Here is a 13,487-nt window from a genome sequence, read left to right as displayed (position 1 = left end):
TGGCTCTCCAGACCAACTCCTTGCCCAGCAGTGACAGCGGCTTTGCTACAAGAGGGGCATTTTCCCACATCTTTCTTGGGGTGACTACATGTAAAAAGGTGGCCTGAGGGTCAGGAGACCCTGCTGCTATAGATCCACAGGGAAGAGGCTGGGTTGGTGCCAGGGAAGCACACAGGGAAGCAGCACTCCTCCCTCCAGGCAGTTTTTCATCCTTTACAGCAGGCAGGGAGCACCTCCTGCCCACCTCCCCCAAACCCAAGTGAGGGGTGTCACGCCAGGGCCACACAACCCAGCACAAATCTCCACCTGAGAGCAGTTCCTGCTTCCCATCCACCACTGTCCCAGGAATCTGCCACTCTCCACAAGAGGCCTGAAGGAACTCGGTGTCCCACCATTCAAGAGCTCAATTATCCCAATCAGTATTTGGTCATGGCTTTCCTCATCTTTCTCAACCAAGTCTAAGTAATGTACTTAAGCTCAAGTACCCTGAAGACTTTTCCATAATTCTCCCATTCTCAGCTCACCCAGTGCTCCATGTTCTCCTGACTCCAAACACTCTAAAAACTGGTTTCATCTACAGACTTAAAGCCAAACATTGCAGAGGCAGCAACAGCAGCATTTGGAAACAGCCCTGAGGACAGTGAACCCTGTGAAGAACAGCAATAGGGAAACTCACACGCTGCAAGCATGTGGAGCAGAGATTGTGCCAGAAAAACCCACAAAGCCTCTGCTGCTGGATTAGCAGGAGGGTTCCAAGTCAACCTGCAGCATAAGCAGAGAGCTGATCCACTGGGAAATGGTGTGACAGGTCACTTGTGTCACACCAGAGCCATTGACACATTTTTGTTGTGGCCACCCGTGGTCTGCTCCACAAGGAAGCAACGCAGGACACCCAAAACACTGATCACAAACACATCCTAATTATGCCATACAAGAAAATGCAAGACATGAGAGGTCTGGGGGTAAATGTAGAGATACTTGAGAATTAGGTGTCACCTCATGATGACAGGATTCCAGACACTCTCTGAGTAGGGCACCACTGCTCCTGCATGACCCTCTCATGGAGCAGTGAGCCCTGCCCACCCACTGCCAGAAAGCAAAGGAGAAACCCCTTTAATGAAATGAAGGCCCAGAAGTTTGCTGGGTGCTCTTTTTCACATGGGCTGTGCTGTCACAAAACACAAGAGCCCTCAGTGGTGTCACAATGTTTATTAGTCTGTACAGTCCTCGGCAGATGCAGTTTAGATGATTCCAATCTAGAAAGAAGCAAAGGATGTTAAAACAGATGTTATGGTGGCAGAAAGGCAGAGCCTCCACCACAGACATCACTGCCATGGCTGCATCTCCCCAGGACTCCTGTCCCCCAAGGCTTCTTCCTCCCAGACCTGCCCAAGAGCTTTACACATCCACTTTGTAGATTTATTCCACAGTGATCCCTGTGCTGTACATTCCCCTACTCCACTTTGTACCACCTCTGCCTCCTGCCTACCCCAACCACCTTGAGGACTGAACTGACTGAGAACGTGGCTCCTCAACACTCAGATCCTGCCTGCCTACAAGGCCACGAAAGCGCCACCACACTCGAAGCACAAGTACCTCATTGGGAAACTCAGGAAGAACAATCAGTGGAGGAGACCCGAAACAAGCTGCAAGAAAAGCTTCCAAGTTTCAAAGCCATCTCACCTTGTTGGCCACATCCAGTGCATCATAATCTGGAGCCAGTCGTACATAAGCCTTCTTCTCTCCATCAGGCCTAGAGAGGAGCAGGAGGCATCAGAACAGAGGAAACTCCTCCCCCCTGCTCCACATCCCTGCAACTCCCATGTGCATCAGTGGTTCCTTTGGTAGCATCACATTACTCAGTGGACTTTAAGTTTACATCACTTGCACAGGACTCCCTGGGTGTCAAAAATGCTCCTTGCTAAGAGGCAAAGAGCCTCCTGATGAAGCCAAGTGCACCCTGAGGAAACCAAGCTTCTGGTCTGCCAACATTTCCCACTTCCACCAAGATGTGCTCAGTCAAAAGCTGCACTTAGCTATGGAGCTTTATCACACATCTGCTGAATCTCACACATATTCCCACTTTCTGCTAAAAATGAAACACCTCACACCCACCAGGAACTTATTCTCCTTCCGCTTCTCACCTAATCAACGTGTTGACCTTGGCCACATCGATATCGTACAGCTTCTTGACGGCCTGTTTGATCTGGTGCTTGTTTGCCTTGACATCCACGATGAACACTAGAGTGTTGTTATCCTCAATCTTCTTCATCGCCGATTCTGTGGTCAGAGGAAACTTGATAATGGCATAATGGTCCAGCCTGAAAGAGAGGTCCTATGATTAAAAGAGGGCTGACAGGTGGTCCCCTGAGCTTCAGGGGCTTTCTTTGGGGTGCATCAGTCACCTAAGGTTACAATCACAAACTCTCAGGCTTTGGTCGCTTAAAATCATCACCTGCATCCCAAACCACCAAGTCCCCACACCAGCCCATTCACGAGGCTGCTCCCAACCCCCCAAACCCCCCAGCAGGGGAAACAAACGCACTTGTTTCTCCGTGGGGCGCTCTTCCGGGGGTATTTGGGCTGCCTCCGCAGCCGCAGCGTCTTGGGCCTGCGAAAAGTGGGCGACGTGCGGATCTTCTTCTTCTTGTGGCTGTGGACCCCCTTCAGGACGGCCTTCTTGGCCTTCAACGCCTTTGCTTTTGCCTCTGTCTTCGGAGGCACAGCTGTGAGGAGAGCTCAGTCAGCACTACAAAGATCTCCACAAGGATCTGGAAGGTCAGGATGTGCTCCCCAGCCGGGCACGGCTTCCCCTGGTCAATGAGCAGGACCTCACCCAGCGGCCCACGCTCCTTCATCCAACCAAGAGGAACCCCAAAACGCCCAACCGAAGTAAAAGTCTCCCGCCTCCATGCGGGAAAACGCACTTATTCCCCCGCCACGCACGATTCCCAGCATCGAGATGGGAACATCCCCCACCCCCCTCAGACAACCCGGCCGGCCCGTCCCGCCACCTCCACGTGCCCGCGCCCAACAAAGCGCTGGAACCCTGCGTAACTCCCCGCTTCGCTCAGCCCGCCCCCCACCCCACATACACCAGTACCCCGCGGGGTCCCACACGCCGTCCCACGCCCCCAGTACGGACCCAGCACCCCGAGCCCTCACCCTCCTTCTTCGCCTTGGGCGCCATCTTGGCCAGGCAGAAGCCGAAAGGGGTCTCCCAGGCCTCGGCGCACGGGCTTATTACCCCCAAATCTCGCGGGAGCAAAACAGAATCCCCGTTAGCCCGGCCCCTCAACTCTCGAGACATCTTCGAAGCATGCCGGTAGTGGTAGTACTCATTATCGGACTCGTTTGCGCACGCGCAACGGTGTCCCGCGCGCCGTAAAGCGTCATGGGAGTTGTAGTCTGGCACTCTGCTGTCCCTTCCCGCCGTCGTGGCGGTCCGGGACAGGGGTGAGCCCCAGGGTGGCGGGGGATTACCGGGGTCCCGTCGAGGTGGTGGCAGCACAATAGCCCAGTCCCGGAGTAACAGGCCTCCTGGCCCCTCCCACACCCCCGAAGAAGAGCGTGGGAGGGGCCAGGACGCCGGTTACTCCGGGACTGGGCGTGAAGCACCGAGCCCCGCTACCGGCGCTGCGAGGTTCGCGGTAACGGGGACACCCTACTTCATCCCCTCACCGTGGGGACAGGGAGGACGCGGGGAGAGCTTGATCTGGGAGTGGGTTGAGGCGAGGGGGCAGCGGGGTCTGTGCACGGCGGACACGGGCCGGGGGGGACGCGGGGGGAGCGGTGGCACACGGAGATGGGGATGGGTGGGAGCTGGGGACAGATACATTGCGGTACCCCGGGATGGCCGTGGGGACAGCTGGGACACGGGAATGGATGGAACATGGGGACAGTGGTACCCGGCTGTGTGGGAATGTGGGGGTGGTGGGACGCGGGGACAGCTGTGTCCCGGGCTGTGGGACAGGCATACCTGAGCGCAGGGAGACACTGGGGTGGCACTCCCGGAATGTGGGGATGGCTGGGACACGGCGACAGCTGTGCCCCAGGGTGTGAGGACAGCCACAGCCAGGGGGCTCGAGGTGGCAGCCATCCTTAGTGAGGCGGGGAATCGGGACACAGAGACAACCATGTCCTGGGAAAGTGGAGATTGTTGGGATAAGAGGACAGCCCCACCTGGGCACGCGGGGACAACCCTGTTCCAGAATGCTGCTCATGGGGACAACTGTGACGTGGGGACATCGCCACTCCTCGCTCTCTCTGTCCCCAGACCTCGCGGGGACCCTCATCCCATCCCTGCTCACCCAGCCACCCACGGACCATGAACGTGCTGGCTCCGGTCCGCAGGGACAGGGTCATCGCCGACCTGCCCCGGGTGAGGAGGGGGCCACACCAGCGCGGGGGTGACCTCGCCGAGCCTCATGGTCACCCCGCTTGATCCTCTTTGTCCCCCTCCCAGTGTTTTCGGAAGGAGGCCGCCCTGCACACCCGCCCCGCCTTCCACCCCACGGTGGCCAGCGCCTGCCAGGAGCAGCGGACGGGCACTGTGGGGTCAGTCCGGCGTGCTTTGGGGTCCCCACGTTGGGAGGGGGGTGACCAGGGTCCCGCCAGGCGCGGGTGGGGGTCCGCAGCGTGGGCGCCGCGTGGCTGCGGGCGCTGCGCGATGCCGAGCCCTGCGTCACGGGCCTGGAATGCGGCGCGGGGGGGACACGGGGGGAGCGCGGGGCGGACACGGGGGTACCGGCATGGCATGCGGCAGCGCCGGGATGCGGAGCCCTGCGGACACCAGGGGCCGTGGGGTGATGCCGCCCACCCCACGAGCCCCTCCGCTCCCGGGCTCAGCCGGGGGGTGTCCCCCACCCTGCTGAGCCGCGAGTCCCCCTCGCTGCAGGTTCAAGATCTCCAAGATCATCGTGGTGGGTGACCTCTCGGTGGGGAAGACCTGCCTGATCAACCGGTAACGGGACCCCCGGGGAGGCTTGGAGGGGGATGGCGAGTGGGGGGAGTGACCCCTCTCCTGCAAAGGGAAGCAGCACCTTGGGCTGAGCCTGGCTCCAGCCAGACTCTGGTGCTGGGCACTCCCAGGGTTGGGATGGGTGTTCAGGGGATGTTGATACCCCCCATCACCCCCCCCACAGGTTTTGCAAGGACACTTTTGATAAGAACTACAAGGCGACCATCGGGGTGGATTTCGAGATGGAGCGGTTTGAGGTGCTGGGGGTGCCCTTCAGCTTGCAGCTGTGAGTAGGTGCCAGCCCCCTCCCCACACACTCCACACACCCCACACACCCCTGCAACCCCTCCTCACCTCCCACACCACCCCCCCCACCAGGTGGGACACGGCCGGCCAGGAGCGTTTCAAGTGCATCGCCTCCACCTACTACCGGGGAGCACAGGGTGAGCTCCCCACTGCATCCCAACTGCCCACTGTCCCCATCCCCACTGCATCCCAACTGCCCACTGTCCCTGTCCCCATCCCCACTGCATCCCAACTGCCCACTGTCCCTGTCCCCATCCCCACTGCATCCCAGCTGCCCACTGTCCCTGTCCCCATCCCCACTGCATCCCAACTGCCCACTGTCCCCATCCCCACTGCATCCCAACTGCCCACTGTCCCCATCCCCACTGCATCCCAGCTGCCCACTGTCCCCATCCCCACTGCATCCCAGCTGTCCACTGTCCCTGTCCCCATCCCCACTGCATCCCAACTGCCCACTGTCCCCATCCCCACTGCATCCCAACTGCCCACTGTCCCCATCCCCACTGCATCCCAGCTGCCCACTGTCCCTGTCCCCATCCCCACTGCATCCCAGCTGCCCACTGTCCCCATCCCCACTGCATCCCAGCTACCCACTGTCCCTGTCCCCATCCCCACTGCATCCCAGCTGCCCACTGTCCCCATCCCCACTGCATCCCAGCTGTCCACTGTCCCTGTCCCCATCCCCACTGCATCCCAACTGCCCACTGTCCCCATCCCCACTGCATCCCAACTGCCCACTGTCCCCATCCCCACTGCATCCCAGCTGCCCACTGTCCCTGTCCCCATCCCCACTGCATCCCAACTGCCCACTGTCCCCATCCCCACTGCATCCCAGCTGTCCACTGTCCCTGTCCCCATCCCCACTGCCTCCCAACTGCCCACTGTCCCTGTCCCCATCCCCACTGCATCCCAGCTGTCCACTGTCCCTGTCCCATCCCCACTGCATCCCAGCTGCCCACTGTCCCCATCCCCACTGCATCCCAGCTGTCCACTGTCCCTGTCCCCATCCCCACTGCCTCCCAACTGCCCACTGTCCCTGTCCCCATCCCCACTGCATCCCAACTGCCCACTGTCCCCATCCCCACTGCATCCCAACTGCCCACTGTCCCTGTTCCCATCTCACCCCTCCTTCCTCCCCCAGCCATCGTGATTGTCTTCGATGTCAATGATGTGGGGTCCCTGGAGCATACACGGTAGGTGACACATGGCCCAGGGCTGGGACCAGGGATGAGCGTGGGGGCCTTGAGGGCTGAAGAGAGAGGGGCTGTGGGGCTGCTGTGGTGTGTGAACACAAGAGCAGTGCTCGGCCAGCAGCTGGTGACAGTGGCTCCCACAGGCAGTGGCTGGCTGATGCCCTGAAGGAGAACGACCCATCCAACGTGATCCTCTTCTTGGTGGGCTCCAAGAAGGATCTGAGCGTGAGTGTGTCCCTCTCCCTGTGGGCAAACTGTGCCCTGGCTGTCCCTGTCACCCACCCATGCCCGGCTCGGTTGGCAGACGCCAGCACAGTACAGCCTGATGGAGAAGGACGCTCTCAAGGTGGCTCAGGAGATGCAGGCAGAGTACTGGGCTGTCTCCTCACTCACTGGTGAGTCCCAGCTGGGTGGGGGGATGCAGATCCCAGCGTCAGCCAGGTCAGGGGACACTCAGGGGGTCTCTTCCCATGGGGCAGGGGAGAACGTGCGGGATTTCTTCTTCCGAGTGGCAGCCCTGACCTTTGAGAGCAGCGTGGTGGCCGAGCTGGAGCGCGGCAGCAACACCCGCAGGATCGGCGACACCGTGCGTGAGTAGCCCTGGCCAGCCCTCCATGGGTGTCCCCCTTGTCCCCACACCCACCCACCAACCCTCTCCTTTTGTCCCTCAGGGATCAGCAGCAAGGAGAGCGACCTGTACCTGTCAATGCCCCGCAAGAAACCCAAGTGCTGCCAGTGAGGGGACAGCCCCAGTCCCCTCCATGCTCACACCAAAGAGGGGCGACCCCGGCCGGCCCCGAGGAGACGTCCCTGCCTCCCCCAGCCTCCCCTGGCCCCTCGCCTGCCTGGGCACCCCTGTCCAGGGCAGGCAGGAGCACGTGTGTGGCTCCTGTAGCTATGCAAACCCAGGTACTGCTGCAGGGGGAAGATGCCCTCAGGCTCCCTTTTGTCTTAATTAAACCTTTTTTATGCTTTGTAAGAAAGGCATGGGGCTGCTTGTGGGTTTCCCTGTCCCTGGGTGCAGTCCCCAGGCTCATAGGCAAGCAGGAGGATGGATGGCTGCCACTGAGTACGGGTTCCTTCTTCCACCAAGGAGCATCCCTATCCTGCAGAGCCAGCAGCCCTGTGTCCCTCAGGGAGCTGCAGGGGACACACGAGGTGCCAGTCACACATCAGGCCCAGCCAAACTTGTGCTGGTCAAAGTGTGGCTGCAGGCTGGGGGGGACACAGTGGGAGCACTTGTAGCGCTCCTGGATCCACTTCCCTCCCTCGCTGTTCTCCATGCAGATGGCAGCGACACCTGTGGGGTCACACAGTGGGGCTCAGCACTGGCCACCACAGCCTATGGGAATGGTGGTCCCATGGGTGCACCCTGGGGTGCCCTCTCCTACCTGCCACGACCCCGCCCAGCCGCTCCACCAGCTCGATGGCCGCTCTCATGGTGCCCCCAGTTTCAACCCACTGGTCCACGAGAAGGATGCGCAGACCTGGAGGGGGTGAGGCTGTGGATGAGTGCCCTGTGCTCACACTGGCAGCCCTCCCAAAAGGGGAGCACCCCGTGGGCTCACCCGGCAAGATGGCATCGGTGCGGACCTCCATCACCTTCTCCCGGCCCGAGTAGTCGGTGTAGGGCTGTGCCGCTGTCTGCACACAGAGGTGCCCGGCTTTGCGGATGGCCAGGAAGCCTTTCTGCAGTGTGGCAGCTGCTGCAGCGCCTGGAGGTGGGGACAGCACTGTCAGGACCCCCAGGACCAAGGGACAGAGACCCCACACTCACCTGTGTCCCGTGTCCCCTCACCCAGGATGAAGCCCATGGCGTCGATGCCGGCCACCATGTCGATGGAATCTCCCTGGAAAGGCTGCAGCAGGTCGGCCACGCAGTCCTGCAAGCCCTGGGGGAAGAGTGGAGGTGCTGGGTGCCTGCAGCCCACCATGGACACCCACAGCTGGGTGCCCCAGCAGCCCTGTGGAGATGTAGCCCACCCTGGCACCCCTGTGGGTGCCATGCCCCCCAGGCACTGGGTACTTGCGGGTGGCAGTAGAGCCGGGAGGGGTCCAGCCAGGCATAGTTGGGACCCTTGACGTTGGGGGCCATCAGTGCCAGGTACCAGCCCTTCTCACGGGTGGCAGGGACGTGGCACAGGTCCATGTGTGGGGACTGCAGGCGCTGCAAGCACTGAGCATGAAGGGGGGGTCAGACTTCCCACCTCCAGCCTCCACTGGGCTCCCCATGGCCTGGTGCCCCCCACTGTGTCACCCCAGGGCCCAGGGTTCCCGTTCCAGCTCCATACCTGGGTGCTGGTGGCCGGGCTGAGCCGAGCAGGACCGTCACAGAGCGTCACAGACAGCGACAGCTGGGCAGGGGCAGCCCCTGTGGCACTGGGCCAGCACCCTCGGCCAGCTGGACACTGGGACAGTGCCAGGCAGGAACCCTTCCCATGGGCCAGTGATGTCCCCCACCAGCTCTGCTGTCCCAGGCAGGCAGTGCTGTGGTGTTTGCACCCCACGTGGGTGTCCCCAGCACCAGCTGCCTGTGCCAGCAGTGCCAGGGCATGGCGTGGGTGGCACAGTGGGGTGGCACGCTGTGGTGCAAGGGTCAGTGAGCCAGGGTGATGCTCACAGGGTGATGCTCACAGGGTGGTGCTCACAGGGTGGTGCTCACAGGGTGATGCTCGGGGGATGTTCTGCAGCTTTGGGTGGCCCTGGGCAGGGCAGGGGTTTTTGGAGTCCATGCACATCCACATTGGGGTGCCCAGGCATTGTCCTGCCCGGCTGAGCTCTGGCTCCCACAGTGAGCCAGGGCTGTGTCCTGACTGTCAATGGGCTCCAAGGACAGGAGCTGGCCAGGGGGACAGCCCTGGCAGCGCTCTGGGAATGCTGCTGTGGGCTGCCAGCCCAGCTGGGCACCGGGCTCTGGGCTGCCCTGTAAAAGGCACTTCTGCAGGACGGGATGCAGTGGCACAGGGAACGTCCATGGGATGGGATACGGGGATGGAGCAGGCATTCATGGGATGGGATGTGCAGATGTGGGGAGCATCCACGGGAAAGGACACGGGGATGCAGGAAAGCATCTGTGGGCTGGGATCCGGGGCTGCACAGAGCATCCATGGGATGGGAGCATCGTTCTCCCGTCGGGGGCCGCTCGGGGCCGGGGGCTGTGCGGGGCCCGGCGCGTCACGGGGCGGGGGTTTGTGGCCGGCTCGTTACCGGCCCCGGCACATCACCCCACCGGCTGCCACAGCAACGGGGCCGGTCCCACCGGGAGGGGTGAGCCCTTCCCCGCGGGCTGCGGCAGCGGCAGCAGCACCACCCCGGCTCTGCGGGACCCTCCGCACGGTGCCGGGCCGTGCCAAGCCGTGCCGGGCCGCCCCGAGTGGGCGGGCTGCGCCTCTCTATAAGGCGGCTCCACGGCGGCGAGCGGAGCGGTGCCATGTGCGCCCCGGGGCTGCTCTGCCGCCTCCTCCTCCTCCTTCTCCTCTTGCTACTGCTCCTGCTGCCACCTGCTCCCGGAGCGGCCCCGCCGGGACGGCCCCGCGCCCGCCGCGGGCTCACCTACCCCGGGACGCTGTGGTGTGGTGCGGGCAGCAACGCGGACAGCTACGAGCAGCTGGGTAAGAGCGGCAGGGATGCTGCTACATGTATCTTCCCATCCCATCTCGTCCCATCCCCTTCTCATCCCATCCTACTCTCCCATCCCTTCCAATTCCGTACCTCAAATTCCTTGTCCCCATCCCACCCCACCCCACCCCACCCCACCCCATCCCACCCCACCCCATCCCACCCCACCCCATCCCATCCCATCCCATCCCATCCCATCCCATCCCATCCCATCCCATCCCATCCCATCCCATCCCATCCCATCCCATCCCATCCCAAACCATCCCATCCCATCCCATCCCATCCCATCCCATCCCATCCCATCCCATCCCATCCCATCCCATCCCATCCCATCCCATCCCATCCCCAACCCAGTGTTGCTCCATCCCAGCCCAGTCCAGTGCTGGGTCAGCCCTCACCAATCCTAATCCAGTCCAGTCTGGTCTGGTCCAGCCCCTGTTTCCATGCTCAATCCCTGTCTGTCCTACTTCAGTCCCCAGCCAAGCACCAGTCCTGTCCCAGTTCATCTCTGTCTAGTCCCTGTCACAATCCTTTCTGGTGCTGGTCCACTCTTGATCCACCCTCTGTCCCCAGCCTCCTCTGTGGTCCATCCTGCTGCCATTCCAGTCCCCAGCCCAATACTGGCCCACTCCCTGTTGCTATCCTGATCCCAGCCTAAACCCTCTTGTGGTCCTGCTCCAGGACCCCAGCCTGGTCTCACCCCAGTGTGGTCCAGCCCAGTCCCCATCCCAGTGCCAGCCTTGTTCCCACCCAAGTGCGGATCCAGTTGAGCCCCTCCCCATCCATCCTTACCTATCCCAGTATGACTCCAGGCATGTGTCAGCCCACTCTAATCCTGATCCTAGTCCCAGCCTAGCTCAACCCTAGCTCCTGCATGTGGGTCCACCAGCCCTGCGTGGTACCCTGGGGTACCACGTTTCCCTGCAGGGGAGCACCAGGACACGGACCGGTGCTGCCGGGACCACGACCACTGCCAGCACGTCATCCACCCCTTCACCTCCCGCTACGGGTACCGCAACCTGCGCTGGCACACCATCAGCCACTGCGACTGCGACCACAGGTGAGCCTCCCCAAAGCTGCCCTAGGGCACCCTGGCATCCCCCCAGGGCGTGGCAGCCCCCTGAGCCCGGCTCTGCCCTGGGGCAGGTTGAAGGAGTGCCTGCGGCGGGTGAACGACACAGCTTCACGGGTGGTGGGCCAGGCCTTCTTCAACGTCATCCAGGTGCCGTGCTTCGAGTTCACCTACAGGGAGGAGTGTGTGGAGCCCTATCTCTATGTCTGGTGAGTGCCCCCCTGCCCTGGGGACCATCCCCCTACCCGGGCTTGTCCCACCCTGTGGTGCTCCTCAAATTTGGCAGGTGCAAGACGTACAACACGGTGGCCGTGGCGGTGCCCCGAGAGCCGGTGCTGTATGAATTTGGGGGGGAGCTCATTGATCGGGCAGCCAGGCCCAGGGGAGTCCCCCTGAGCCCCCCCTGGGGCAGCACAGGGGGAGGAGCCCTCCCAGTGGATCAGCACACTGGGACAGCCCCCAAAGCAGTCAAGAAAGAGAGGAAGAGAAAGAAAGATAAGGGGAAAGGTCTGAAAAAGAAAGGCTCTTCTGAAAAGGGGGCATGGAGCCATCCTGCAGCTGCTGCCCCCGCTGATCCCTGGGCCCTGCTGCCGTCCTTGGGGGAAGCATCCAACACCATCCTGAGTGATACCCTGGCACGGGAGAGGTTGGGCAGGGAGCCACTGCCAGCCACTCCCTCCCCAGTCCCTGCCACCAGTGGGAAGAGGAGGAGGAAGGAGAGGAACAGAAAGAAGAGGCTGAAAAGTAAAACTGAGGCTGAGCCAGCATGAGCTCCGAGTGCCCCCCCGAGCCCTGCGTGGGTCCTGGCTGTGAAATAAATTTATATCTGCTCAAGCAGCCTCAGCTTTGTCTCTGGAGGAAAGGATGGCACCAGGGGAAGCATCCAGGGGAAATGCCAGGGCTGAGCCCGTGCGAGGGGAACACCTAGAGCTGGGTTGGTACCCAGGGGTTTGAGCTGTCCCTCACTGCTCCCCTCAGTTCATGTCATTGTCCTGGCACTGGGGACGCAGCTCTTGGCCACATGCTGCCAACAGGGCTGAGCCCCAGCTTTATCTCCCCTGCTAGAGGGTTAAATTCCAGCTCCCCAGGCATGTAATTTTCTCTGGAAGTTTTCTGGATTGCACCACCCAAGCTCTCTCATCCTCTTAACCCCTTGCCTTTCCCATGCTCCCAATCAACTCCTTCTCCCTTCCTTTGGGTCTTAGCCTTCCCTGAAGGCTCCTCAAATGCCTGCAAAGCTCCTTAGAGTGGGACAATAGATGTTTTTCCAGCCCTGGAACAAAGGCAGATGCTGCCTGGGAAGAGCTGGAGCAGGGAGTGCTGCCCGTGTCCCTTCCTGATGGGTGGGGATCCTGCCTGGGCTCCTGTAGCGAGGAGCAGGGAACAGGGCACTGCCACCAACCCCTCCCAAGTGAGGAGCGTGGCTCAGCCCAGGATCCTGGTGAGGTGCTGGAAAGATCTTCCTGTGCCAGCAGCAAATTCCAGACTTGGAAAAGGCCGGAGAGCCAGGAGCCAAGCAGACAGCAAACCCCACAGTGATGAGCGTGCAGTGCAATCCCAAACCCCTGAAATAAAGGGGTCACACGAGTCTGGGGGGGAATACCAAGGGTGGAGGAAGGCATTGCTTCCTCTCTGGATGCAAAGCCCCTGTGGCAGCCACAGCATCCAGGCAGGAAGCACGGAGGTGGGGCATGTGGACCAGCTTCCCAAAAGTAGAACTTTTATTGACAGCAAGGGAAGACTGAAAACAAAGACAGCCAGAAAGGAGGCAACAACACACAACTAGCCCCCCTCTTCCAGGTCCAACCTGGAAGCTGCTCCTAGTCAAATTCCTATTGTACAGTCTCATCAAATAACAAAATTCACCCACCTGCAATCTCTGTGGGCCCCAGCCCGTGGTTCTCCCCACTGGCCTGGGTGGCTTTGGGAGGAACAGGACCCTGTCAGCCTGTCAGCACTGCAGAAGGGATGGCATTGAAGCCAGGACCTGCATTTCTCTGTGCAAAGAGCTTTGCTTTGTCTCCTGGGTGGCAGCCATTCTTCAGGAGCATTTACATGCAAAGACGACCTTTGTTTCCTAAAATCTGCTGTTCCTGCTCATTTCCTAGCAAAGGAGGCTGACCAGGAGCACTGGGAAGGAACAAAGACTCTGCTTCCATAGAAAATCCCTACTAACAAAGCAGGAGAGGGGAGAGTGTGTGCAGCAGGAACTTTCCCTCTCAGAAATGTCTCTCCAGTCGCTGGCAATCCCTCAGAAACACTGCACTGGGCTATTTCTGACACAAATTATCCACTTTATTCGCCTCCTCCCAGTTCCCCAGTGCCCCTCCCTATCCAA

General features: G+C 61.0%; 4 protein-coding genes and 2 non-coding genes across 15 annotated transcripts; 2 read left to right on the top strand and 4 right to left on the bottom strand.

Annotated features, from left to right (window-relative positions):
• Positions 1 to 1,194: 1,194 nt before the first annotated feature.
• Positions 1,195 to 3,466, bottom strand: RPL23A (ribosomal protein L23a). The gene is made up of 5 exons (XM_023939238.2): positions 3,166 to 3,466; positions 2,546 to 2,726; positions 2,145 to 2,321; positions 1,684 to 1,753; positions 1,195 to 1,256 (listed from the first exon to the last, which is right to left on the bottom strand). Exons 1-5 carry the CDS (start codon positions 3,308 to 3,310, stop codon positions 1,242 to 1,244), a joined length of 588 nt encoding a protein of 195 aa, XP_023795006.2. The 5' UTR covers positions 3,311 to 3,466; the 3' UTR covers positions 1,195 to 1,241.
• LOC111937994 (small nucleolar RNA SNORD42) lies at positions 1,825 to 1,890 on the bottom strand. Its single transcript, XR_002868828.1, has one exon. It is a non-coding gene; the product is annotated as a small nucleolar RNA SNORD42 (small nucleolar RNA).
• LOC111937995 (small nucleolar RNA Z17) lies at positions 2,392 to 2,462 on the bottom strand. The gene has a single exon (XR_002868829.1). It is a non-coding gene; the product is annotated as a small nucleolar RNA Z17 (small nucleolar RNA).
• On the top strand, positions 3,277 to 7,442 carry RAB34 (RAB34, member RAS oncogene family). Of its 10 annotated transcripts, none has more exons than XM_086859972.1 (11): positions 3,277 to 3,325; positions 4,277 to 4,381; positions 4,466 to 4,557; positions 4,898 to 4,963; positions 5,145 to 5,246; positions 5,339 to 5,403; positions 6,408 to 6,459; positions 6,603 to 6,684; positions 6,764 to 6,854; positions 6,939 to 7,045; positions 7,131 to 7,442. In XM_086859972.1, the coding sequence occupies exons 1-11, from the start codon at positions 3,320 to 3,322 to the stop codon at positions 7,416 to 7,418; spliced, it is 1,056 nt and encodes a 351-aa protein (XP_086716098.1). In that variant the 5' UTR covers positions 3,277 to 3,319; the 3' UTR covers positions 7,419 to 7,442. The 10 variants fall into 10 exon arrangements, with proteins under 10 accessions (XP_086716098.1, XP_086716093.1, XP_086716095.1 ...); XM_086859967.1 differs by having other exon boundaries at positions 3,309 to 3,325; positions 6,939 to 7,049; XM_086859969.1 differs by lacking the exon at positions 3,277 to 3,325 and adding an exon at positions 3,378 to 3,650 and having other exon boundaries at positions 6,939 to 7,049.
• Positions 7,404 to 8,881, bottom strand: LOC111937763 (uncharacterized). The gene is made up of 6 exons (XM_023939237.2): positions 8,751 to 8,881; positions 8,486 to 8,635; positions 8,258 to 8,351; positions 8,028 to 8,174; positions 7,851 to 7,946; positions 7,404 to 7,759 (listed from the first exon to the last, which is right to left on the bottom strand). Exons 2-6 carry the CDS (start codon positions 8,606 to 8,608, stop codon positions 7,632 to 7,634), a joined length of 588 nt encoding a protein of 195 aa, XP_023795005.1. The 5' UTR covers positions 8,609 to 8,635; positions 8,751 to 8,881; the 3' UTR covers positions 7,404 to 7,631.
• Positions 8,865 to 11,983, top strand: PROCA1 (protein interacting with cyclin A1). Its single transcript, XM_086859973.1, has 4 exons — positions 8,865 to 10,070; positions 11,005 to 11,137; positions 11,224 to 11,358; positions 11,436 to 11,983. Exons 1-4 carry the CDS (start codon positions 9,890 to 9,892, stop codon positions 11,917 to 11,919), a joined length of 933 nt encoding a protein of 310 aa, XP_086716099.1. The 5' UTR covers positions 8,865 to 9,889; the 3' UTR covers positions 11,920 to 11,983.
• Positions 11,984 to 13,487: the final 1,504 nt, after the last annotated feature.

This window comes from Cyanistes caeruleus, chromosome 21 (assembly GCF_971803275.1).
Source record: "Cyanistes caeruleus chromosome 21, bCyaCae1.hap1.1, whole genome shotgun sequence".
NCBI classification, from domain to species: domain Eukaryota; kingdom Metazoa; phylum Chordata; class Aves; order Passeriformes; family Paridae; genus Cyanistes; species Cyanistes caeruleus.
The sequence above is the reverse complement of the archived record's forward strand: the minus strand, read 5'-3'. Positions and strand labels throughout refer to the sequence as shown.